The following is a 25,730-nucleotide window of genomic DNA, read 5'->3' as shown; positions in this document are numbered from 1 at the left end:
CGGAACTAAGCCTGGTTGCTTAGGATTTGGTGGATAGTCTCAGGGTTAAAAAGTTGCAATTCTTTCTTTTAACTCAACTTCTAGGCAGTTGGAAACAGAAGCAACTGTTGAACCCTGGACTCCTGAGGGCACAGGACTTTCCGTGTCCTAGAAATCATGTTCTTCTCTCTGGGTTTCAGCACCTCTGACTGGCATGTCTTCTATATTTCCTTTAACATGAATACCGGTGACGAGTTAGTTATCACCCTTTTCCCAGGGCCAGGCTGCCATGTCATGGCTCCTCCAGAGAGCAAAGACAACACGTGATCCCACGGCAAGGACGTGCCATGCCAGGCCCCTGGATTTAGGTCCTACTCTGTCATTGACTATATATTCCTATACAGAAGATTAAACCTCTCTGTGCCTTGGTTTCTCTATTTATACAGGACAAGGGTAGGAACCCCTGGGCTCTGTGCCTCGTTAGTAACTCGTGATGGTAAAGTAGGGGAATGGACTGAAAGTCTTATAGAAATGCAAGGTCTCCCACGTCATTAGATATTGTGAGACAACGGAAACCAACTCAAATGCCTGGCACCCTCAAGGCTGCTGATAGAACTGCAAAATCTGCTGTTGCTTTAAACTCAGGGAGTCCCAGGGTAAGAGTGCCAGCTCTCAGTGTTTGCCCTTACCTCTCCTCCACTTATATAAACACAGGACTCCATTCTGAAAATTGTCATAGAACTGTCAATTCCACTGACCCACAGTGTAAGATGGCCAGTGAAATTGACAGCACATTGAACATTTCAACTTGTTCCACTCTCCATTGCTTTGGAGGGTGAGGTGGTAGATTCATCAGGAAGACCCAATGTTCCAAGGATGTGCTTCGCTGGAGGGCCCCGAAGCGTTCGGAATACTTACATTAAGGCCAGTGGGTATGTGCTTAAGGGCAGAACAGTGGGGTATGCTTTGAAAGCAAGTGTGTGCAAACATACCCAATAACAGATATGTTTTGTGTATGACACTATGTCCCTATATTGCCACTTTTTCTTAAATTATTAAACAATGAATTACAGATGTGGTAGAACTGCGTATATCTGAAATTATGCACACATACATGATTTATTAAATATTTTATATGGAGAGCATAATGGTATAAATAGAGGTTTCCAGGTGACTCCATTTTTGTGTGTGTATGGGCATCTATAAAGGATGGCTATCTGCTCAATATTGCCATTGGCACAGCCTTAGGGTACACAATTCACATTTCCATGTTACATTTGTGAGTAAATATCTTAATAACAGAACACATGATAAGAATTTAGTTACCATAAAGACCAAAGAGTTTTCACTAACACCTAAAATCACACTCAATAGCAGCCTGATCAATGTGTAAATTTTGCTATCACTGATGGCCTAAGCTCTAAGCTATTGGTATAACATGAAATACACAGTAAGGATTTAACACATATTAGCCGATGATCTTGACATTCAGAACAAGAAATAATTCTCAAAATAAAGGTCTACACACAACCGGAATAGAAAGTGAAGGTTTTTTCATTATTCAAATGGCAGAAAAAAAACTCATCAAAACTCAGGAAATCAACCCTAAGTATTTAGACAGCCCCTCATATTTTTAAACTGTTAGTTTTTTTTTAAATTTAAATATCACTGAGTAGTAAGTATACCAACCAGAAAAAGTCACAATTTAATTCTGATCTTTATAAGATGCTGTGGGTTGCTGATCCAGCAAGAGAGCTTCATGTGATGCTATTTGCTTTATCAGGTCCTGGGCTACACCTTAACCGAAGATGTCTATATAGACGACAAAAACTCACAGAAGGACTTGCCACGATTCAAACAGGGTTTTTTGGGGTTTCTGAGACCCACAGAGCCGTCGTATACTTTGCAGATGTTGAGCCTGCCATCCCAACGACAACCAGCTTTGCGTTAGCTATAGTCAGCCCCAAACTGCATCTGTTACTCCAGAGAAGGACAAGTCCTTATTATTTTATAGGATCTTCTCTGCTAGGGGCTTCCATAAAGTAAACATGCTTTCAGGAAACTAACAGAGTAATTTTAAGCCAAAATCCATAGTATTAAAAACAAACCCCAAAGGATAGCAATGCATGGTGGGGAGCGGGGGGCGGGAAAAGAGCTTTTAATCAACTGCCTGCATAATTTAAACCGGCGAAGCTTTGAAGCTCCTTAACGTCACCATCACCTCCCTTTTAGACACTGTTACCCAGCAGAAGAAATTCACAGCCCTGCTGCACTAATGAGTAAGTTTCAATAAACACAGAAGAAATCAGTTTCACAGCCCCCATGCATTTCTCGACAAGCACTCAAATCTTTCATACCCATTCCAGGGGGAAGTTCCCATCCCAATCTTTTCCCTCATATTTCATCTCTAAGAGCACCCTTCCCCCCTCCAAGATCCACAAGTGACAAAAATTGCTGTTTCAGGTCTCTCATCATTATCTGTTGAAAAACTAAAATTACAGATGAGATTGTATTCTACCGTCCCAGGAGCTCCAACTGTTCAGGAAACATTAGTAACAGAAGTAACGCTGCATATAATGAAAACAAACATCTCCCTGTCTTTGGAGCAACTGAAAAGCAAACAGCCAGCCACGTAGCTTACCCTTTCAACGCTTCGTCTTCTCAGAGATCCATAAGGTATTTTCAGCAAAAATCTTTGGGATCTATTCGGAGCCACTGCAGCCTGAACCACCATGGTGTACAGCTGTGTGTGTGGATGTGTGTGAGTGTGTGTGTGTGTGTGCGTGCGTGTGTGTGTGTGCTCCCAGCAAAGAGAGAAGGAGCCTCCCTCAAAAATAAGTTATGGTCTCCTGGAGAGTTCCCAAATATCAAATAACTGAAAGAGTTTTTCTTTCGACCGTATGAATCAAGATGTGGTTTGTCAGGAGGAGGGGGGATGGGAAAAAAGAAAAGCAGACCAAGTTCTTCAACTTCAGCCTGCACGAAGCAACATCTCTAGCTTTCTTCCATCTGTCCCTCTGTACAGCTGGCTCAGCGAGACTGCCGTGTCCTGGTCATGGGCAAGTGACGCTTCTGGGGAGGGTGATCCAGAAATGTCAACTTTGCTTCTCGTGGCTGCAGATGGTAACCAGGTCAGTTGTCTCATCACAGCTCTATCAGACATATTATTCACTCCATCACGTGACTCGCAAGCCCCTCGGCTGTACAGTAGGTCACATGCTCACCTTAAAAAGACTATTTGGAATATCACCATCTGGAGTGGAGATTAATGCGGAATCCTACATTCTGATTTCACTCTCTTCTGAACGCAGGAACAATATTTGAAGACCAGAGACTGAACACATCAGGGACCTCTTTGCAGTCATAAATTCTATCTATAAAACCAAGCATCGGACATGCATATCTGTCTTCCCCTCCTGCTTTCTAACACATAAAAATGAACGCATGTGTGTAACTCATTGTATATGTGAGTACAGTCCACAGAGAGAAAGTAGGAGGGAAAGAAGAAGAAACTGTTTCAATCACATGGTTCAGATGAATTGAATCAAATCGAACAGACTTGCATTTGGCATCTTCTCATTTAAATGTTTGTGTTACAGAACACTTATTTTTATGCATGCCAGTAAACATGAAGAAATTATGTTTCATTTTACAAGGCTCTGTCGAAGCAGATACATCCATCACGTCTGTCAATTCTTTTCTGATCACATTGTGTGATTTCAGGCCAGACAGCCTTCTTTGATGGATGGCATAAATGGTCTCCAACATTAACTTTTCTGTAATATTTTCATCTATCTGCCTCATCTCTACTCTTCCCTAAGTCAGTTTATTTCCACAGCAGAAAACATTACTACAAAGAAAAATCAAGTAAGGGGCTTTCAGGGTATGTTCAGTTTTTTTTCTCTTTTTATTTTTAAAGCATTTCTACATACACTGCTTCTGTCTGTTCTGAGTTTTATGAAAGGGATGGCCATTTCCTTTGTGGTCATCCCATGATTTTTGCTATTAGCCTGGATACCACTCATATGCTCTGGGCACCAGCTACAAGACACTGTCTGCAGACCAGAGCTTAGTTTATTGAGAATGATGGAAAAGGAGGTTCTGTTTATTCAAACAAACCTAGTAGGAAATGGGGTTGGGGTGTGAAGGAAAGCAGCAGAGTTTTACACTATGAGAAAATGAATCAGAAGCAAAGAGGGGAGGGTGTCACGGCGGTGGCGGCGTGCAGGCTGGAAACCTGGGTTCAGCCCTCCAACGCAGACACACATCTCGAGTCAGTTAAAGAAAGCATCAGGTTGATGTGGGAAATTCCAAATATACAACAATTGGGCTTTGTTCATAATTGGTTCCATGTGTGCAGTGGGAGAGTCAGGGAGAGGGTGAGAGAGACAGGGGGAGATGGAAACCTCTTAACCACGACTCACATGGCGTCTTTGGTGAGGTGGTTTAGGCTTACATCTCTTTTTTCCCTCTCTCTTTCTTCTTGCCTGCACTGCTTGGTTTCAGAATATTGGGGTTGTTGGGGGGAGAATCTGGAACGATACCTGATTATTGAGCCAAAGCAAGAGAATCTCATTTCTTTGTAAAACTGCATTTGACGGTGTAACGCTTTTGAACAAAGGACAGGCGCATTTTCAAAACACTTTATCTGTTGAGAGTTATACGATGTCATTCTTCCAGCTCAATTTTGGGGTCGGTGGACGGACAACAATGAGATGGACTGAGAAGCCACTGCCTCTTCTCTGACCCAGGCCAGGGCAAAGCCCCGGGGAGCTGAATTTATTTATATTTGACTAAATGCAACTTCCTGTTTCCCAGGGGTATTAATGAGCGTTTCACTGGAGAGCTTAGGCTTTATGGCATAGTTCAGATCATAAGGGACATTTTGATGAACTAAGTGCAAATAAAACAAAAACACATGCATTTGATTAAGGTTAAAATACATATAGAAGAGAATGTTAATGGAAACAAAAATAACCCTGGGCCAGACTCCCACACATCTGAGTCTCACACATTCCACCTTCTTCCCTTGGGAGGCTGGAGAAGGATCACTTTTCATATTAGCACAAGAGCCTCCTCCCAGATAATGGGGCCCTCCCCAGTCCCCACGGAGTAGGTGACCACCTCCTCTGAGTGATTTAAATGGTCTCAAAGGTTGGCTTGTCCAAAAATATCTTTCTGATTGTCTTGCCATGGGTGTTGGAGACTTACACATTCAAAATTAATTATTGGGTTAAAGTCTTTCTTTAAGAAAAAATAGAGACAGGGTCTGACTATCTTGCTCAGCTCATTTTGAACTCCTGGGCTCAAGCAATCTTCTCACTTCGTCCCCACAAAGTGCTAGGATTACAGGCATCAGCCACCATGCCTGGCCAAGTATTTCTTTCCATTGCTAGAATACAAATATGTTTCCCAGAAGAGGATATGCATTCATACACTCACAGTTTATAACCACTTTAGGAGAAACGTGGGGAGCGAATGTTCACCTAGCACCCATCCGTTGCCAGGCCATGTGCTGTGAGGTTATCAAAGGCGACTTCCAGGGAGGAAATGAGTTCCTTTATTTGTTTAAGTCATGAAGGAACTGGTGCTCAGAGGGGTTTAGAAAGTTGGTCAAGGCAGCACAGCTAGAAATGTCGGAGCTAGGACAAAAACCAAAGGCAAATGGTGTGTGATTTCAGGGCTCAGCTTGCCGGTCCCACAGGATTTCATCAGATTACAGCAGTTTGGAAATCCCAAAGGAAGATACATCCATTGAGTCCAACAGGAAATGGAAAACTCTGTCTTTGAAAAGAAGAGAATGTCCATACAGGAAACTGTTAGATTGAGCAACTTTAGAGTTTCTAGAGCTGCAGCTTTGATGTTGCCAGGAGTTGGGCACAGGGGCCAGAGGGGCTGAGAAGCACAAAGCAGGCAGGGAGGCTGGCGCAAGCCCTGGCCTAAGGGGTCAAGGGAGGAACTGAGTTATTAGAGCCTGGGGCCAGAGTCACCGAGTGGAGGCTGGAACCTTGGAGACCCATCCTATGGGAGACTCAGCCTGCTGGAGACCTTGTCCATGGTCAAGGGGAGGTGAGGAGAAATACCTGGCCCCTCCTTTCTATTCGCCTTCCAACCTCCTGCCAGCATCTTCCAGCCAGTTGACGGGCAACTGTGGAAATAAACATATAGGCAGGGCAGGGAACGGGTGAGCCATAGATCTGAGTGTATGTGGCCCTGGGCCAGCCCTGGGGGACAGAGACATTGGATCAAAGGACCGGGAAATGATGAATTGAGGGTGAAATGAAAATAATAGCAAGGTGAGGCTGGGTGCGATGGCTCAGGCCTGTAATTTCAGCACTTTGGGAGGTGGAGGTGGGCGGATCACCTGAGGTCGGGAGTTTGAGACTAGCCTGGCCAACGTGGTAAAATCCTGTTTCTACTAAGAACACAAAAATTAGCCAAGCATGGTGGTGGGCACCTGTAATCCCAGCTTCTGGGGAGGCTAAGGCAGGAGAATCGCTTGAACCCGGGAGGTGGAGGTTGCAGTGAGCCGAGATTGTGCCATTGCATTCCAACCTGGGAAACTCGGGGAATCTCTGGAGATTTCTCTCTGCAGTTCCCTGGTCCAAGTGATGTCTCTCTTCCAATGAGCCATTTCAGGGGCCTCTCTTTCCCTGGTCCCCACACCCCTCCTTAGTCTTCCTTTCCTTCCTTCCACAGCCTGGGGGTGAGGTCAAGGAGGGGTTACAATCCTGCTTCTCAGACGTGCCTTGTGCAAGTCCTGCTTAGGGCCTAACCCCTTGCATGGCATCTCAAAAAACAAAAAACAAAAAACAAAAACAACAACAACAAACACACACACACACACACACACACAGAGCAAGAAGAAAACCTGTGGAACAGCATATTACACAGAAAGAGCAGGTTGTTGTCAGGCTGGTGGATGACGCGGTACCTTCTGCATCCAGGAACGGCCTAGTGGCTGCTGGATGTGGGGTGGGAATTAGGAGGGAAAGATGCCTCGGGGATGGGGAGGGGGCAGTCAATGGACCGTGTGCAGGAGAGGGAGATGTAGAAGACACTCTTCAGTTCTAGACTCTCCGAAGCTGTGGCTTTTGATGCCTTGGGGAGCAGTGCATATAAGGCCTGCGAAGTCTTTTGTTTGCTTTGAACATTTCCTTCCAGTCTCAATGAAAATGTTTGCATTAAAATCCTGGAAGGAAAATACATAGGAATCGACTAAGCCAGGTTTTAGGAAGGTGGATGTTCTTGCCATGCCACAGGAAGATGTATCAAAGCCAATGGGTGTTCTTGGTCATGAATAGCAGGGTGTGAAAGGGGCGGGGAGCTGGGGGTAATGTTCATTAGAGAGAGAGCATTTTGCAACATTGGTGGTAATGGAGGCAGCAGCAGGAGGGGAAAGAGCCTACCGGGCCCACGTGTGTGCATGGTCACAGGAGGGGACTCATAGATCAAGCCAGTTCCCGGGCGGACGCATGCTGAAAAGCCACGTGAAGGGTAAGTGATCTCCCGACGGAAGCCTGGGTGCTGGCACAGACATGCGGTCTCGTCATTTCAGCCTAGGGTGAGCCTGATGAACCTACCTTATCTATGGGTCCAACTACTTCCCCAGAGCCTGAAATGACTGCTAGTGAGGCTGACCTGACTGTCCCTTGAAGTTCACTCACGTGTGTGTGTCTGACCTCAGAACTGCCGCTTGCTGGCGCTAAGTAAACTCATTTGCATTGCTTGATTTTGTATGTTTGGCAGAATACCGAAAGGACAGGTCACAGGACAGAGAATTTTCAGCTGGGGAGGTGACGGAGGTCACACTGTATAATGGGTGCTGTCACGACACTCCCAGGGCAGAAGGCAGGCTGAGGCCACCATGAGCCCCAGCAGAAGGGGCAAAGGATGGTGCGCTGGAGGAAGAGTTGCAAAGGTGACCAAAGAATTGCAAAAAGGGGCCTTTCTGATTTTGTTCCTTATCATTCTTTCCCTTGCAAAAGGTGAAACATTGCTTCCATGGAGGAAACAGAAACAATCCAAGGCTGACTGTGTAAATATCTGTCCTAACTTCCACCTTGAGCCGCAATTCCTTGTAACATCTTGCAGGGTGTTAAAAGCGGGCTCTTTCTCAGTGTAGTCTGAGGTCACCAGGCAACAGGTCACAACTGTCCCCACCTTCTCCGACATGCCACGCAAGGGGTTAGCCCCGTAAGCAGGACTCGAACAAGGCACGTCTGAGAAGCAGGTCTGAAACCCCTCCTTGACCTCACCCCCAGGCTGCGGGAGGAAGGAGAGGAACACTAAGGAGGGGTGTGGGGCCCAGGGAAAGAGAGGCCCCTGAAATGGCTCATTGGAAGAGAGACATCACTTGGACCAGGGAATTGCGGAGAGAAATTTCCAGAGATTCCCAGCCAAAAACCCACAAAGCACCCCACAAGAACAAGAGTTGGGCTTAAACACCCACCAGTCCCGGAGAAAACCAAGGCCATCCAGCAGCTCGGGCACGTCAAGGTCCCTGCTGGGCCCTCACCCCTGGTCTGCTCCATCCCTGGAAGGGCGAAGGCAGCACAGTGAGCACTGGGGAGATGAGGGGGTGCAGCGGGGGGACTCAGCTGGAGCCACACACCCTCAGTTCCCGCTACAGCCATCACCCAAACCTGCCCCAGGCTGGGGGGTGGGAGAAACCATAGCTTTGATTGAAGTTGGTGTTGTAAGTACTGTCATGTGAAGCAAGGAAGAGGGTAAGCAGGATGAAATTGAACCAGACACACACAGGAAGAAAACATATTCCTCCTAAATACCCTGACTCAATCATTACACATTCCATGCATGTAACAAAATATCACATGTCCCCCATAAATATGTACCTGTAGCTACATCTTCAAAGAGTACATTCTTAAAAGACTTGGAAAATTCCTAGGTGGGAGCGGGGAGTTTGGAAGGGAAACTCTGTGTTTCTTCAACATGCCTTCCCCATCCCGCCCCAGCGACAGCCTAGGTAATTCATGTCACGTCCCATTAGAGGAAGCTGGGACTGAGGTTAGACAAACAGACAGGCTGCCTACATCCATAATTTTCTGTTTGAAAACTGGCTGGAATTTAGGCCAAACATGAAACCCAATATCCGTAAGAACAGGACCAAGACATCAAGCAACACTCCTATCACCAGACCTCATGTGCCCAGGGCCTGCGCGATTATCTCCAGCTCGCCAGTGTGGGAAAGTTTAGCTTTCTCTTGGTTTTACCTGGGGTTTGCTCTGACACAGTGCACTGTTTGCAGTATCTGTCTTTGGACAGACTTTTCCTCCTCCTGTGGTGTTTGGAAGACTCTCAGCAGAATTGTAGCTAGCTTGGGTGAGCAGATACATTTTTTCCTCCCTCCCCTCCCTCCCTCCCTTCTTTCCTTCTCTCCTTCCTTCCTTCCTTCTCTCCCTCCCTCCCTCCCTTTCATCATTTCTTCCCTTCTCGTTCATTTGTTCGTTCCTTCCTCCCTCCCTTCCTTCCCTCTTCCTCCCTTCCTTTCTTCCCTTCCCCTTCTTTCCTTTCTTCCTTTCTTCCTTCCCCTTCTTTCCTTTCTTCCTTTCTTTCCTTCCCCACCCTCCCTCCCTCTCTCCTTCCTTCCTCCCTCTGTTCCTTTTTTCCTCCTTTTCTCCCTCCCTTCCTTTCTTCCCTTCCCCTTCCTCCCCTCCTTCCTCTCTTCTTTCCTTCCTCCCTCCTTCCCTCCCTCCTTCCTCCCTCCCTCCTTCCCTCCCTCCCTGCTTTCTTCCTTCCTTTCTCCCTCCCTTCCTTTTTTCCTCCTTTTCTCCCACCCTTCCTTTCTTCCCGTACTATTCTCTCCTTTCTTCCTCTCTTTCTTCCCTTTCCTTTTCTCCTTTCTTCCTTTTTCCCTTCCGCTCTCCTCCCCTCCCCTCTTTCCCCTTCCTTTCCCTTCCTTCCCTTGCCTTGTGGGATGGCAGTCTCAGCTTCATTAAATACTAATCCTCCACGAGCAGCCAGGCAAATGAGATAAAGGATGTATAGATTGAATTGTGCAGTTTGATTCCTACCTATCCTTGCTGGGAGAGAGGGTCTGGTGTTCTAGGATAAGTGAGTCAACTCCTCACTCCTGCCATGACACTGTCCGTGTTCTTTGTGTATTCTGTACCAAGCCGTATGATACTGGCTTCATTCTTGTCTAAATGAATTGTATTATTTTCATTTATTGCTTATGCCACATCGTTCATTCAACCATTATTTTATTGACTGTCTAAGAAAATAAGGTACCTCCCTTATATGGCATGTTCTATTATAGGCACTATTCTAAAGTTTTAAAATATTTATTTAGCTCTCATGACACCTTATCAAATAGGTACTCTTATTTTCCCTGGATGAAGAAAAAAGAACTGAGGCACAGAGATTGAAGTAACTCACTCAAGATCACAATGAGAGGCTCCAGAGTCCACTGACCACCTCCCTCTTCTGTGTCCCTACAACGGATCGGGTGCTAGCCAAGAACAGGGGCTGCAAGAGAACTTTTGCTTATTGGAGGAGTTCTCTTTTGTTCCTCAAACTCAGCTCCTCTCTGTGATGAGGTGTCTGTGGTGAAGTGAGAGACGGCTGGCCCTACCCCTGAGTCTGCATGCGAAACTGTCATCACAAGGGGAACTAGGCATGACCCTCTTCCAAGTCTTGAGGGAAACGCAGCCTGTCTTGCATGAGCACCTCACATGCTAATCGGACACCCCAGAATCTCACTTAGCCTTTATCATAGCAACCATCAATCACTCAATCTCTATCACAGGAAGCATCCATCATAGAGAATGTCAAGTCTACTGAGCACCTACCCAACAGGATGAAATGAAACAATGTTTGTGAAACCTCTTTGTAAACAATACGTGGGCACCTTCCCTTTTCTTCCAGTCTCAATTCTGCACATGGTTTTCCTGTTGTCTCATTTGCCACAAGAGCCTCTTGCACATCACCATCTAGCCGTCTGCCTCTTCATGTCTATTCTGCTATAAGGTCCACGTTTCATCTGTCTGAATTCCTTAATGGCCATCGGGCTTATTCACCTATTTTGAGTGGGAAAGAGACTCCTTCCTGAACCTTTGAGAGCTCCCTGTTTAGCAGATTTCATTTGAGTAACAATAAGTAGAGAATTAATTCACCCAAGTTAAGACCTCCTATCCCCATCAACTCAAAATCACATGTTACAAAGGAAACCAGACCTTATCCTCCTGTTGGGCAGGGAGGAAAATGCACCATCAGCAGAGGGAAACCTGGTTTCCGTCGCACGTGGAAACCTCATGTGCGAATCAGGCATCCTAGATTCTTACTTGATCTTTCTGGCAAGAATTTAGCCATGGAGGATGTCAAATGTGAATGACCAGTGTGGAGGATTAGTCAGTATCAGTATCTGTCTTAGAAGGCCTTGCTTTATGGACATCACGGACGGGGCCCATCAGCATACTTGCAGGTTGTTCAGCTCTTCATCCATGGAAAGGGAGCAGACAGATCTTGCTCGCAAGCTGCAGATGGATTTTATGCCTCCACAAGAAGGTCCTTCACATCTGGCCTTGATATGATTTGTCCCCCTGAGAACTCCACTTGCCCTTCCCAGCAGGAGGCCAAATCAGGCCATCAGTGGCTACAGCTTGGGCTAAAGGCTATTCTGCATGGTAGTAATGGCTTACTGTGTGTGCTGTTAGGAGTGATGATGGTCATGCCCAGAGTCTGAGGAATCAACGCTCTTGCAAGACGGCTGTGTGATTAAGCGGATAATAAGCTGACCTCTGTGAAGCTGGCTGTGTAGATGGGCTTTCGAGATCATTTTGCGAAGCCCTTTTTTATGTGCTGTCAGTTGTGGATGGATTCTGATAACTGGCATTGATTTGCCATATTTATGAAGTGCATTTTGCACAGGGTAAACTGTGTAATTGCACCTGGAATGGCAATATAAATAATGTCCTTATCTATGGTATTGACTGCCAGCATTCACTGAATAAATATAGTATACCTCCAAACAGAGCCAATGACTGTTGACTCAATTTTTACTAGGCTTAGCTCTCAAATTTCAGGTGTCTTAGATAAGCATTGGGTGGCGAATGATCAACTTTTACATCTGCTTCTAATTTCCATGCTTTCTTTTTCCAGGAGGAGAAATTTAACAAGCAATTTTCTTCAAGAGGAGAACAGTTCATCTTGGTTTAAGTAATCCCTCTGGCGCTGCACAGGACAATGGCTTTCTTTAAGGTCATCAGATTGCTTTCCCCCCTGTGGCCAGGGACATTATCACTCCCAGGGTCAACCGTCCCTTTGCTCATGGACATCTGGGATAAGCCACATGGTATATTTTCCCAAAGTGAGGAAAGAAGGAAAGAAAACATCTTGAATTTGTTAGAAACACTGTTGCTTTGAAGCCTCATTCATGGGAATATGGTTTATCTTAAATGTGTTCTAGAGAATACCCAACATCCTTTAAATCAAATGCCAAAGGATTCCTCAGCACAAGCTTACGACAAGAATGGGTAAAACCCCTCCAGTGGACAAATCCTTAGAGTTAGATGAGGGTGAGTAGGGGATTATAACTGTTCTTGCTTGCTGGGCGTACTGCATTCTATGAATTTTAAGCCTCTATGGCATGAATGCAGTTAATAGACTGTTGACATGAAAATAACATGACATAGCACAGTCCTGCCTGTGAGAACAATGGTGGAAAGAAAGGACATTAAGGCAAGATTCTGATTTGCATACAATAGAACAACATTTTTTAGATCTCATTCCATTAGCAAGGGGGAGCCATTAAAAGTTACTTTTAGGAAGGAGGTGACACCATCCAACCTAAGTTTTGGGGACTTGATTGATAAAAGATGTATGGTAGGGCCAGGCACGGTGGCGCACACCTGGAATCCCAGCACTTTGGGAGGCTGAGGTGGGCAGATCATGAGGTCAAGAGATCAAGACCATCCTGGCCAATGTGGTGAAACTCCGTCTCTACTAAAAATATAAAAATTAGCTGGGCGTGGTGGCACTCGCCTGTAGTCTCAGCTACTCAGGAGGCTGAGGCAGGAGAATCACTTGAACCCAGGAGGCAGAGGTTGCAGTGAGCCAAGATCACACCACTGCACTCCAGCGTGGTGACAGAGACTCTGTCTCAATAAATAAATAAATAAATAAATAAATAAATAAAAAGGTGAATGGTAGAATGAAGAAGTAAGGTGTATTGGAGGCCAAGAGAGCAGTTACAAGGCTGCAGTTGTACAAATGAGAAGTGATTAAGTGCAGAAGGAGGACATTGTTTTTCTACAATTTCTGTTCTGACAGACTAGAGGAAGGATGGTCCTATTAGTCAAAATAAATGCACAGGAGAAGGGGAAGGTTTGGGGAGATACTAATGAGTGGCTCCGGGCATGCAGAGCTTCTGACACCTGAACATTTTGATCTAGAACTTAGGAGAGGAGTCAAGCCTATAAATGCAGCTCTGGATTTCAAGAGTACACTCCCAATCACTCAATAAGTTATTAGTTAAGTGTGAGGGCAGACATTCGATAACACACAAATTTTCTTCTCATGCACCTTTACTGGAAGATGTCTCCAGCAGAAGAATATGAATATGAAGTCCAAGAAAAGAAGAACAGATCACAAGAGAGGTGCCAAGGGAAAAGAGAATCCTCAAGAAGACAGTCATGCAGGAGACCAAGAGAAGAGCTAATCCAACTGATGCATGAGGATGTAGGGCTTCAGAAAGAATGTCTCAAAAAAGAAAAAAAAAGGAGTAGGTTAAGTATCTGATCAATTTACCTAATTGAGAGGAGTTATCTAGCTCTATTGAAAATCTTAGATAAAAATGGTTGATGAATACATAGAACATAAAGCAAACACTGAAATAAGGCAATTGTCAACTCCAGGAAAAACATAAAGTTGTAAAATCCAGGACATGCCATCATAATGTATAATATTTCTCAGCTGTAAATAATATTTTAATATTCATAATAAACTGAATTTTGATTTAAACTGTGATATCAATATATGGAGAATACAGAGGGGGAAGAGATGTGTGTGCAATGCAGGGAAAGAGACTTTGAAGTTGGGAGGAAAAGACTGGAGCCCGGGGCTTTTCTTTCAAAGCCTTCAGTACTCTTCAACTTTCAAATGTTATGAATATTGCCATGCACATATGTTATTTTGATCAAAATAAAAATTAAGTTGTAAACAGCAGGATCAATGTTACAGGGGATTTGAGCTAGATAAGGACGGACAGTGATGGGGCTGATGCCTTTGAGAATGTGCCCATGCAATGTCGGTAGCAGAAGCAGAGCTGTGGAGGGTGAGCTGGAACCACAAGCCTCTTTCTGAAAGGACAGATTTCAGTCCGATACTGGGTTATTTAATCCAATGAAAAATGTTTCAGGAAATCTGCTTGATTTCCTCTGCTTATTTTTTTCCTTTGGTGTGTGGCGTGGGGCTCCTAATCTAAGAATCTGCTGCTGAAAAGGCTGCTGAATGCAAAGCCTCCAAGGTATGCCTCGCACAGAAGCATTTTAAATCTTCTGAACCGAAATGCAGACAGACAAAAGGAAACAGGACAAAGACATCACTGGGGGCACTGCCAACACTCCTGGAGCTAGTCCTGAGGAGCCATTCGTGCGCTTGGACTGACCTCCCGTCCTGTGCTCTTGGCATCGCAGCAGGAGCCTACATGTGCATTTGCATGTGTGAGCTTGTGCACACGAACCTGCGTGCTGCTTCCTCTCATGAACCCAGCAGCATCGCAGCAGCGAGAGAAGCCCCAGAGTGGTGACAACTAATTATGAAACACCAGTCTGATATGTCCCTTTTATCTCATCTTGCAGAAGCCTCGCATTCCCCCAAAGCCCCCCAGTGGCCCTTTGTAATCCCAGAAAAGAAGTGTCAATATGGAAACAGCTGTTCTTGAGATAGTGGGATGACATCCTAATGAGCGTGCCATCAGCTACAGAGGAAACTCAAGGCTAATGGGCTTCTGATGCAAATATTCTTTCTAGATGATCCAACTCACATGAGAAAGGCTACAGTCCCCAGCAACGCTGGGAGAGGAGACACTGGCCTGTAGATGTCAAGTCCTCTTTTGTTCTTTTTTAGGGTTTTAGCCTCTCAAACCCTGTGGGGCATCAGACAATCTCCCTGGTGCCTCTGGAAGGTGACTCTGGAAAAAGGCAGCCCAGAGTTTTTTGTTTTATTTTTTGCTCAGAGGCCATGCTAGGGAAGCCAATTTCGGTAGCAGAAGAAACAGCCACAGGTTGCTGTAGTTCAGACAGGGAGTGAAGGCTGTGCTTAGAAAGAGCTCACATTCTCAATCATTCAAGGGGGAAAGGTTGGGGAGTAATAGCAGTGGGAGAGAGCTTTAGGGGTGGTGGAAAGGGAGATGATAGATTGCAGCAAGTGACCTAAGACAGATGCCTTTTCTAGGGGGAAGGCCAGGGAGGAAGAGAACTGACCCATCATGTGCCTCCTTGGCATCAGGCACACCCCTGGGCACTTTCTCAATATCACCTCTTCTGACTCTTCACTACGACCCTGTAAGCTGTGTAGCTTTAGCTACTCTTCATTGATAGGGAAACTGAAGTTCACAAAGATGAAATACCTGCCTACACTCTCACATTTAGAAAGTGGTACCAAGCTGGGATTGAGACTTGAGCGGAAGAGACTTTAAAGCCCCCCCTCAATTTTCTTTAGGGATATATATATAGGTCACGAAGCTATGCAGAAAACAAAAAAATCCTTATAAAAAACCTGGGGGGTCCAGACATGGTGGCTCACACTTGTAATAATCCTAGCATGTTGGGAGACTGAAGCAAAAGATTGCTTGAACCCAGATGTTCAAGACAAGTCTGGGCAATATAAGAAGACCTCGTCTCTACAAAAATTAAAGAAACAAACAACAACAACAAAAGCTGGGCATGGTGGCTTACACCTGTAGTCCCAGCTACTTGGGAGGCTGGGGTGGGAGGATTGCATAAGCCCAGGAGGTCAAGGCTGCAGTGATCCATGACCATGTCACTGAACTTCAGCCTGGATGATAGAGGGAGATCCTGTCTCAAATTAAAAAAAAAAAAAAGTCATGGAAGGGTGGTGTTTCTCTCTGGGGGAGGGAGAGAATTTTAATCTAGAGGGCATACCCAGAGGCTCCTGGAGCCCTCACTCACAATATTTCATTTTTAATCTGGGTGGTGGTTATACAGGGTGTTCACGTTGTAAATAATCCTTTAGGCTATACATACATGTTTTATGAGATTTTCTGCACCTCACCAATACCTTACAATAACAAATTACAAACAAAAAAGAGAGTCCCCATTCTTTGTGCATCCAGTGATTTCTTCAGTACGTCAATAGGACGGCCTCTGAAATGGCTGTGTCAGACACCAGATTACGACCCGGTGAGAAATGCATGGAATCATGAGATTTCTACCTTTTGCATTTTACCACCCCCACCAAAAGTTAAATTTTACAATGACAGTAAAAATATATTAGTTAGAAATCAACCACTTGAAACGTATCTATTGAGGTCCCTGTATACAGTATCCTGGATGCCATGGAGGTTACAAAGGCATCCTTGCCTTTTGGATCTCAGAATCACCTTGAGGAGGAGGCAAGACAGAGACACAGAACGAGATAATTAACTAAGTAAGGTCAATAAATAATGAGTGGTGCAGAGAGGAAGTGCGACAGAAATTCACGTGCCTCAGCTTCTCAGAGGAGAGAGAATTTCCTTGAGGCTTGAAGGGTGTGTGAACTTCAGACAGGTCAAGAGGAAGCAGAATTACAACCACAAAGACATAGTAATGAGAAGAGGCTCGCTGTCTCGCAGAGACCAATGTTGACCAGTTTGGAGTGGGGGAACCCACAGTGGGAAATTACAGGACATAGGCTTAAAAGATAACTTGACCTTAAAAACCTTGTGCGATCTGGCCCATACCTTTGTCTAGGTGCCTGGGTTTGTTTGAATCAGATGATTTAATAGAAACATGGCATAAAGCTAAGTGGGACTTACACGAGTCTCAAGGGAGAAGTAGGGGCACACAAATGTTGCTACAGAGGGTAGGCCAATGCTGTGCAAATAAGGGTTAAAATTGAGTGTGGGGAGGTTGGGCTAGAGATGATAAAGGGTGGAAGAATTGGAGGAGGGGTGCTGGATACAGGAGGATGATGAGAAGGTGAGTTCAAGTGAGACGTCAAGGAAGCAAACTGGGGCTGGGAAAAAATGGGGTCTATTCAGAGAAAAGGAGGGAGTATGTGATCCCATTCTCTTTCAAGGGGAGTGCATCTTGGAGCTTTGAAAGGAGACGAAGGTGGCAGAAGTATTAGGAGAGCAGCCTATAGGTAGAGAAAGGGAATACATTAATGACCTTGTGGTATTTAAATAAAACAGTTCCCTGATTAGTTCATTTCCTCTGAGATGACCAAACTCACAGCAACCCTTTGGCATGCCACAGATCACCCCCAAGAGTGACTCCATAGCCACAAGCCACCATCCCCACCATCCCAGGCAGTGGCGGCCAGGCAGAGGAAATCAATTGTTCAAGAAACCTCCCTGTCCTGCAGTTCAGTTTCTATTCATGCTTCTCATAAAGTCATGACCCTGGCTATGAATCTCCCATCCCTGGAAACCCAGAAGGATGCTGTCCCTTCTAGACACATTCCCCTTACAGGCATAACTTCCAACACTAAGGTCAGGACGAATGCGAGTCACCTAGAGCCCCACACCCAGTCCTGGGAGGGGCGATCCCCTCTGGGAATTCTGCCAGCACAATGTTGCCTCAATTTGAAGACAAATTTTAAATTAATAACGAAAAAAAGCCTCAGACTCTCACATCTGCCAAAATACACCATTCCCTGAAAATTTCCTGAAAAGGACTCAGTGATATACCGTAAAGAAAGCGCCAACCTTCTGCAGTCTTTTCCAGATGCAAGACGCAGACTGGCGGGTCCTGGAAAGGTAACACAGCTCACAGCCGCCTTCCCGTGGGCAGCGTGGTGTTGTTCTTGGATCAAGAACACTTCTCAGCTGCCTTCCCACCTGCGCATTTCACAGCCTGCAGTTCCCTAAGCCCCTATGAATATCACAGAACCAACAGACCCATGACCGGCAGAAAACCGTGAGAAAAGTACTGGAAGAATGAGTGTAGTTGGTTTAAGACAGAAGTGATGTGAAGGTTGCAGTGCATGTCCTGGAGTTCGCAAAGAGTACATCGCTAAAATCATCACAGGAATAGAAGGGTCCTTGTCAGTTGCTCTTTTCTTTAGCAGCGAATCACTCAAACAGCCTCAGGCCATAAAATCACTTCCTGAAGAACTCTTGGTAACTGAATGCCTCTCCAAGTAGCAGGGATCCTAGACATTGGAATTCTGAGGGCAGTGAAGTTCATCCCTCTACCCTAGATGCAGCATTCTGTACAAAAAACACCTAGCATTTTGAGTACCCTTCCCCCTTTTTTTCCTGGAATGGTCACTTCACATACAACTCTTGTTCTTTCAGGGAATAGCTGTTGAAGCTGCTTTGATCTCTTCTGGCAAATGTTTTCTATTTCTTTACCCTGTTCATTCAGATTTCTGCAATTGACTTGATTCTAAACACATATCTCTGCTATTTCATCTGCAGGGACTATCATGTGCCACTCAGGCATTTAGGAACTTTATGGTTTTCTCCCCGGATGACACATGAGTAAGAATAAATCACGAGGACCTGGGAACTGCACAGTTGCTGATTAGAATAAGATTCCAAAATTGGGACAGGGTCCCAAGGACTTTGAGAGTGGCAGGGGAGACTGACTCTCTTGCACATGGAATATGAAAAGCCTTTACTTACAAACACGTCCATGAGCAGGTGTTCCAGTGTCACCTCAAAGTCTTCCAGCTTGGCAGCCAATGTCATGATGGATGTCCCGATTTGCTCCCAGTCCCCGCTGACAGACCAGACCTGCAAACTCCCCAGCTCAGGAAACACAGTTGGCGTCAAATTTGTTTACAGGGCAGGGTTGGCACTAATGGGAAGTAGAAACCCTTAAAAGAAAGTAGAACATCGCAGGCTGGACTGCTAGAGCTTTGTAGTCAGAAACTGTAAAACGATTTAAAAAACAAAACAAACCAAAAAAACACCAAATGCTAATAATGGTGCTATAGGACCAGACTGGGCATAAAGTGAGGTCCCCAGATGAAGACTTCAGCCACTGCCTTCTTTGTGTAACTTTACAGTCCAAGGCGCTGGCCAAGTGCAGAGAACCTCACCAGTGAGGGAAAGAGAAAGCAGTGAGATGCAGTGAAAGCAAGAGTGGGGAAAATGGAATAGACCGTCTGACTCTGATATTTATAGGGCCACATGTTTTTGACTCTAGCCCATTTCTCAGTTGATTTCTGACCTTTCATAAATGGCTACACACACTGGAGCGTATTGTCGAACGGGGGCAGTGGGTCCCACAGAAGTTGGCTGTGACCAATGCTGGGGCAATTCACACAGACATGCCATCAATAGTTCTTTGTAGAGAACGTATCAGACCTTGTTTTGTACACGATGAGTGAAAAGCACATAGTCTTGTGAAAAACAAGGAAACGAAAGTTGTGGGGGTACTACATTTTTCCTCGGAATATTATTAGATTCCTCACACTCTCTTCCTTCTCCAACCTCCGCACCCCCTCTGCTGTGAGAGTAGATAAACATCAAGGAAATTAATGTCTCGTGTCAACTCCTCAAGCTTTTGCCAGTTACAGAACAGCCACGAAATCCTGCAAATGCAGTTTCTCCTTTTCTGCTTCCAAAGTTTGCTTTTTAAAAACAATTAAAAACTGTTAGAACATTATGGCAAAATATACATCACATAAAATGTGCCATCTTAGCTATTTGTGGGTGTGCATTCACCTTGTACTTGGTTCACCTTGTACTGGAATAAACAAGACAGATTTGTTTATTTCATCAATACTCTTCCTGAGATGACAAGGGCTCAGACCGTGGATAACAGTTAGTGTTTCTTATTTAAGGTAGTCTCCCAATCTCGACAAAGTCTTTACATGGCTATTGTCTAAGAAAAATTTGGGGGGCCTTAAGGATAGTTACTATTACATCAGCATCCTTCTCCAGAACTCTTTTCATTTTGCAAAACGGGAACGCTGTGACCACGAAACAACTCCATGTCCCCTTCCCACAGCCACCTGGCTATTACCATTCTATTTTCTGTCTCTATGAATTCGACCACTCCAGGGATGTTGTATAAGTGAGATCATCCTGTGTTCATTTTTTTGGTGACTGGCTTATTTCACTTAGCATGATTTCCTCAAGGTTCATCCACGGTGTACCACATGTCAGACTCTCTTCCCTTTTTATGGCTGAAATCATACATCCTAAGAAAGATACTGCTTTGGACAGTTTTTCAGGACTGAGAAAATCTCTCAGGGATACTTGGTTGTCAAGACACTAATGGCCATCCTTGCTGTGACTGTAGCAACAAAAACAGCCTTGGTCTAGCAAGCCAGTCCCCAGTTCTGTCCTCTCAGTTCCCTAAACACTTGCTATTAAACTCTAGTCTCCTGATTCCAAACAGAATGTGATCACTTAACAGTCAACGATGATGTCAAAGAAGGTGGCCCTGATGAGATCAGCAGGGAAATAAGAAGTTTCTGCTTTACAGTAAAACTCCCTTCTCTGGATGTCAGAGCTCTCTCGGCTATGAACAGTTAAAACTCTCCATTTTAGTATTTCTCTGTGAATTTTCATTTTCCCAAAGGAGAGACACACAGACTTAATTTAACATTTAACACTTAAACAAAGCTACCATAAAATTAAGGGCAAAGATAAAGAAATGGATAAAAAGCACTGTATTATTTTGAAAGCAGATTTGGAGTCTGTCTGTTGCATTTAGCTTGACAGTTGGTCCTAAATGGTACATGCATGTTCTTCGAGTAATGGTTTCTATTTTGTTTTTAGGTCTCTAATGGAAGAATTAGAGCGGGTTCCACAGCAGGTGTCTCTTTTTAGGAACGGCACCAGGAAGGGGCGGGCAGTGCTGTGATGAATGTCTTCAATAGCCAAGAATGTACAGAAAATCTATTTCCCTGATGGGCCAACTGAGCTACAGACCTTCCTAGGGGCTCATGGGTTTGCCATGTCTGAAATTGATTCAATAACCAGCTGCAGCACATCAGCAATAAAGTCTCAACACAAGAGAACTTCTTGCTACATACTTGCCACCTTTTGTTAAAACTATTGGCTACACTGAAGGCCCTCAACAAGCCAAGTGCTTTGTCTCACTAAGCAAAAGAGCCCGATGCCCAGGAGGGGCCCTATCACCAGGAGACTGTGGGGGTGGGTATGTATCTACATGGGTGCAACATTGTTCCAGTTCCCAGCAATCTCAAGAGAGCCTTCAACATCAAGTTTTCTTTTTTTTTAAAAAAAGCTTATTTTTAAGTTTTGTGGGTACATAGTAGGGGCATGGATTTACGGGGTACATGAGATATTTTGATCCAGGCATGCAATGTGTAATAATCGCATCATGGAAAATGGGGTTATCCATCCCTTCAAGCATTTATCCTTTGACAATCAAGTTCTCTTAGCCCCTTTCCTTATAAATTAAATTTGGACAAAATGGTTTTAGTAGCCGGAATTTCATAAGAGATATACTACGAGTTTATTTCATCAGCTCCCCTCCCCCATTCCTGGATGGACAAGGGATCAGGCCGTGGAGAAGAGCTAATGTTTCTCATTTAAGGCAGTTGCCAAGAGGCAGCTGAGTCTCCCAGTCTCAGCCATGACTTTAGGTGACTATTTTCTAACACAATTTTTGTGGGGGGCTTTAAAAACAGTCAGTGTGGCTGGGTGTGGTGGCTCATGCCTGTAATCTCAGCATTTTGGGATGCCAAGGCGGGCGGATCACCTGATGTCAGGAGTTTGAGACCAGCCTGACCAATAAGATGAAACCCCGTCTCTATTAGAAATACAAAAATTAGCCAGGCGTGGTGGCATGTGCCTGTAATCCCAGCTATTCGGGAGGCTGAGATAGGAGAATCGCTTGAACCTGGGAGACGGGGGTTGCAGAGAGCCGAGCTCGAGCCATTGCGCTCCAACCTGGGCAACAGGAGCGAAACTCCATCACAAAAAACAAAAACAAGCAAACAAAACAAAACCAGAAACAGTTAATATGTTGGCTTCTCTTAGAATATAAATGGTAAACTTCAGGGATAAGAAACTTCACATGATTTGGGCAGCGTGTGTGTTTGTACTCTAGCCCTGGAGCTCTAGGAAGAACATATTCAGAACATCCTGTTCTTTGAACAAACGCCACTTTAACAGTTTCCAAAGGAGAGAAATCGACCAGAAGGGAGTTAGCCTGAAGAATGCACAGGAAATTAGTGTATGCGGATGTCACTCTAAAGAGACATTAATAATGAATCTGGATTTTAGTGAATGATGCAAGCCACTTGGAGTAATTGGGTACCAGGGAGGAAGTAGAACCACACCAGTGTTAAGACAGAGAAACTGTTGAAGATACATTCACACAAGCAAGTTCACTGGTGTCAGCACTTACCAGTATATGAGAACATGGTGAAGGCTGGCTTGGGCAGATTGATTGTGGATGTTTTCTTAGCAACTGTATTTTAACTATCCGATATATATTTTTTTATAATTATGGGGACATTTTATTGATGCTTATATCAAATCTGAACATTCATTTGTTCATTCATTAGTGCATCCTTTGTACGAATATTTATTTACTAACTGGGCCATATATTGGCGTAGGTAGGTGCCTACGAAGACGATTAAGATACAGTTTCTGCTTCAAAATTTCACCGTCTAGAAAAGAGGAGGCCTGATGTGTTTGATGTAATCTTACGCTATCTTTTCTTGGGAAATATGAATGTAGCACGCACTTCCTTATCAGGGGATTCACTCCGGGACTTGGGAATGAGGAGCAGTCACTGATAAAGGGGGAGAAGAGGCTACTGCCCTAAGTGAGAAACATGAACTGTTCATGCTCTGATCCCTTGTCCACCCCAGGAAGAGAGTTGATGAAATAAACAAATAGTATGTCTCTTATGAAAATCCAGATATTAAAACGTTTTGTTTAGATTTAATTCGTAAGGAGAGGGACTAAGAGAACTTGATTTTCAAAGGATAAATGCTTCAGGGATGGATACTCCCATTTTCCATGATGTGATTATTACATATTACATGCTTGTATCAATATTAATACTTCTAACCTATGGGAAAGGCAATGAGTGAGAACAAGGGAGGTACTCGGTACTCCTCCTGAGGTTGCGATTTGCAGCTCTAAGTGGCAGGGACATCGGAGCAGCGATGGATCCTAGGGTTGAGCCCCGGGAGCATTGGGTTTAAAGAGCTGACAGCCAAGGTCTCAGTGCTACCATTTATACACATCCTTTGATGGTATAAATCTGTGTTGGAAAAACATACACTTTAACCATTGATCAAAGCTTGGTGGCCAGCTAAGAATGATCTGGCGTGAGCCACCCTGCTGAGGCTAGCCAGTTGAGAACAATTAATCAGCGACACACTCTGTATGGTAGGCAAACACCAGAATTTGTTCTATGCATTTAAATAACAACACTTGTGGGTATGTTTTTAAATTCAGAACTGTTAAATTTCTTTCTGTTTGAACCTCAGATGCTCATCTCCTTCTCCCATTTCTATGAAACATAGAAAGCCCCAGCAGGCTTAACGTTTTGGTGACAAGACTCAAATAAAATAGAAGTCTTGGGGGTGGGGTGGGCATTGGCTGAATTCTCTGTACAGGCATGAAGCTGGTTTCTCCTTAGTCCTTCTCCTTAGGAAAACGGTGGGCAGATCATTCTTCTAGAGAGTATTATGGATTTCTGCAGCCCTGAAAATGAATTATCTGCTTCAAACGCATGAGCGCTCCACAAAGGTGAGGCTCTCGGTTCAACTAGATTAGTTCAGTTCACATCAACCAATCTCTATTAAGGACAACCATGTGTAAGCCCAAAGCAGCAGGAAGCTACATATACAAAATGTGTTTCTTGAACCATAATTCGTGTCCACCCTAGAGCAGTGGTTTTTCTACTCAGCAAGACTACATATTTGAAGATCGGGCTTGGGCAAGACATCAGACCATCACACGGTGGATCGGATTCAGTTGGTAAAATATCTTAGTTACCTATTTTAGTGCCTGGAATAGTAAATCTAAGTAGAGACTTGATCCAATTATTAAATAAGCACTGAGATGTTTTTAAAAAGCAAAACCACTGGCTTTTGTTTTGATCACACAATTAGTCCTACGGATCCAGTCTACAGGGCAAAAAACCACTATGAGTTTGTTTTCAGTCCCTTTTGAGCTGATTTCTGTTTGGTGTGAGACAAAGGTCCAATTTCATTCTTCTGCATGTGGATATCCAGTTTTTTACAACAACATTTATCAAAGAGATTGTCTTTTTCTCAAACCTGGAGGATATTATGCTAAGTGAAAAATGTCAGACACAGAAAAACACACACTGCCTCATCTCACTTCTGTGTAGGAGCTCAAATAGTCAAGCTCGTGGAGGAACAGGGTAGAATGTGATTACCAGGAGCTGGGGGAGGGGGAGATGGGGAGATACTGATCAAGGGGTACAAAGTTTCAGTTATGCAGGAGGAATAAGTTCTGGGGACCCAATGCACAGCCATGTGACCGAGCTAACAATGCTGCATTGTATACTGGAAACTTGTTAAGAGGATAGATCTTAACTGCTCTCATCATAAAGTGTTTTCTAAAAAAAGAAAGCAAAAAAGAAAATGGTAACTATATGAGGTGATAGCTTTGTTAATTAGCATGATCCTGGTGATTATTTCACAATACCTGCATAAGAACATTAAATCATACAGTCTTTGTCAGTGATATCTGCATAAAGATGGCAAAGAAAACTCTCAATGATACGTGTAAATGCAACAGATATTAATGTGCTATTAATGTGCTTGTCTGTCAAGCTTCTGCCTTACCTCAAAACTAGAAAGAGAGGATTTTAAAGATGTTTGGCTTAAGTAAAACAAGCCCTTTTGATGGCTGTATAGACAGCAAGCTGCCTGTCTGGGTCTAGTTAAAGGCTAGCCTGTCTGCTCTAGTTGTCTCCTAGAAAACAAACATGTTAATTTAAAGGTTTGCTTCTACAGGGCCCCTGGCAGCCTGGCACTGGCCTGGAATCAGGCAGTGGTTCTCAGAAGACTACACTCTTAGTGTCTGTCCTTATTCTTCCATGTTTGTGTAGATGGCTTATACAACCAAGCTTGTCTTTCCCACTCGGGATACATTTTCCATTTTGACAACCTCTCCCACAAGTACAAAGCCTCTATTCCTCTACATCCATCCCCCACCCCACTGCAGTCCCTGCCTCCTGCACCCACAACCCCTGACCATTCACAAGGATGAATTTCAAGACTTTCAAAACTCACAGGCAGTGAAATGCGTGTCAGGCACACCCAGAAGTACCCTGAACTTATGATGGGGTGAAACATAATAACTCATCTCATCTTTTCTCAGTCTTGCCATCTGTCACTTAGTACCATTTGGAGTACAAGGGGCTTGGAGGGATTCCGAGGTCACCACCAGAAGTGTGCAATTGGAATGTGCCAGGAATGATTGCCTGGGCTTCACCACGTGGACTTTCTAAGGCACTTGTGTTCTAGGGTTCAAAGGCACCTTGTGGAAACAATAATCCTTATTGCATCCTCCTGAATCTTTCACAGACTTTTTTTTTTTTTTTTTTTTTTTTTTTGTAAAGGTATTGACTGTCACAGTAGAGTCCAT

General features: G+C 44.4%; 1 protein-coding gene across 7 annotated transcripts in view; it reads right to left on the bottom strand.

The window, feature by feature from the left end:
* The window catches only part of FRMD4A (FERM domain containing 4A), a 679,547-nt gene that overhangs the window by 362,186 nt on the left and 291,631 nt on the right, over positions 1-25,730 (bottom strand). The window contains exon 1 of one of the 7 annotated variants that reach the window (XM_037739020.1): positions 18,791-18,969. The exons of 3 other annotated variants lie outside the window; for them this stretch is intronic. In XM_037739020.1, the coding sequence (XP_037594948.1) occupies positions 18,791-18,856 (66 nt within the window). In that variant the 5' untranslated portion in view covers positions 18,857-18,969. Of the gene's footprint in view, positions 1-2,620; positions 3,113-18,790; positions 18,970-25,730 lie in introns of those variants that run through there. 3 more of the 7 variants (XM_017529825.2, XM_017529826.2, XM_017529824.2) reach the window with 3 other exon arrangements.

The sequence above is a fragment of the Cebus imitator genome, unplaced genomic scaffold (genome assembly GCF_001604975.1).
Source record: "Cebus imitator isolate Cc_AM_T3 unplaced genomic scaffold, Cebus_imitator-1.0 Scaffold61, whole genome shotgun sequence".
In the NCBI taxonomy this organism is placed as follows: Eukaryota; Metazoa; Chordata; class Mammalia; order Primates; family Cebidae; genus Cebus; species Cebus imitator.
The sequence above is the reverse complement of the archived record's forward strand: the minus strand, read 5'-3'. Positions and strand labels throughout refer to the sequence as shown.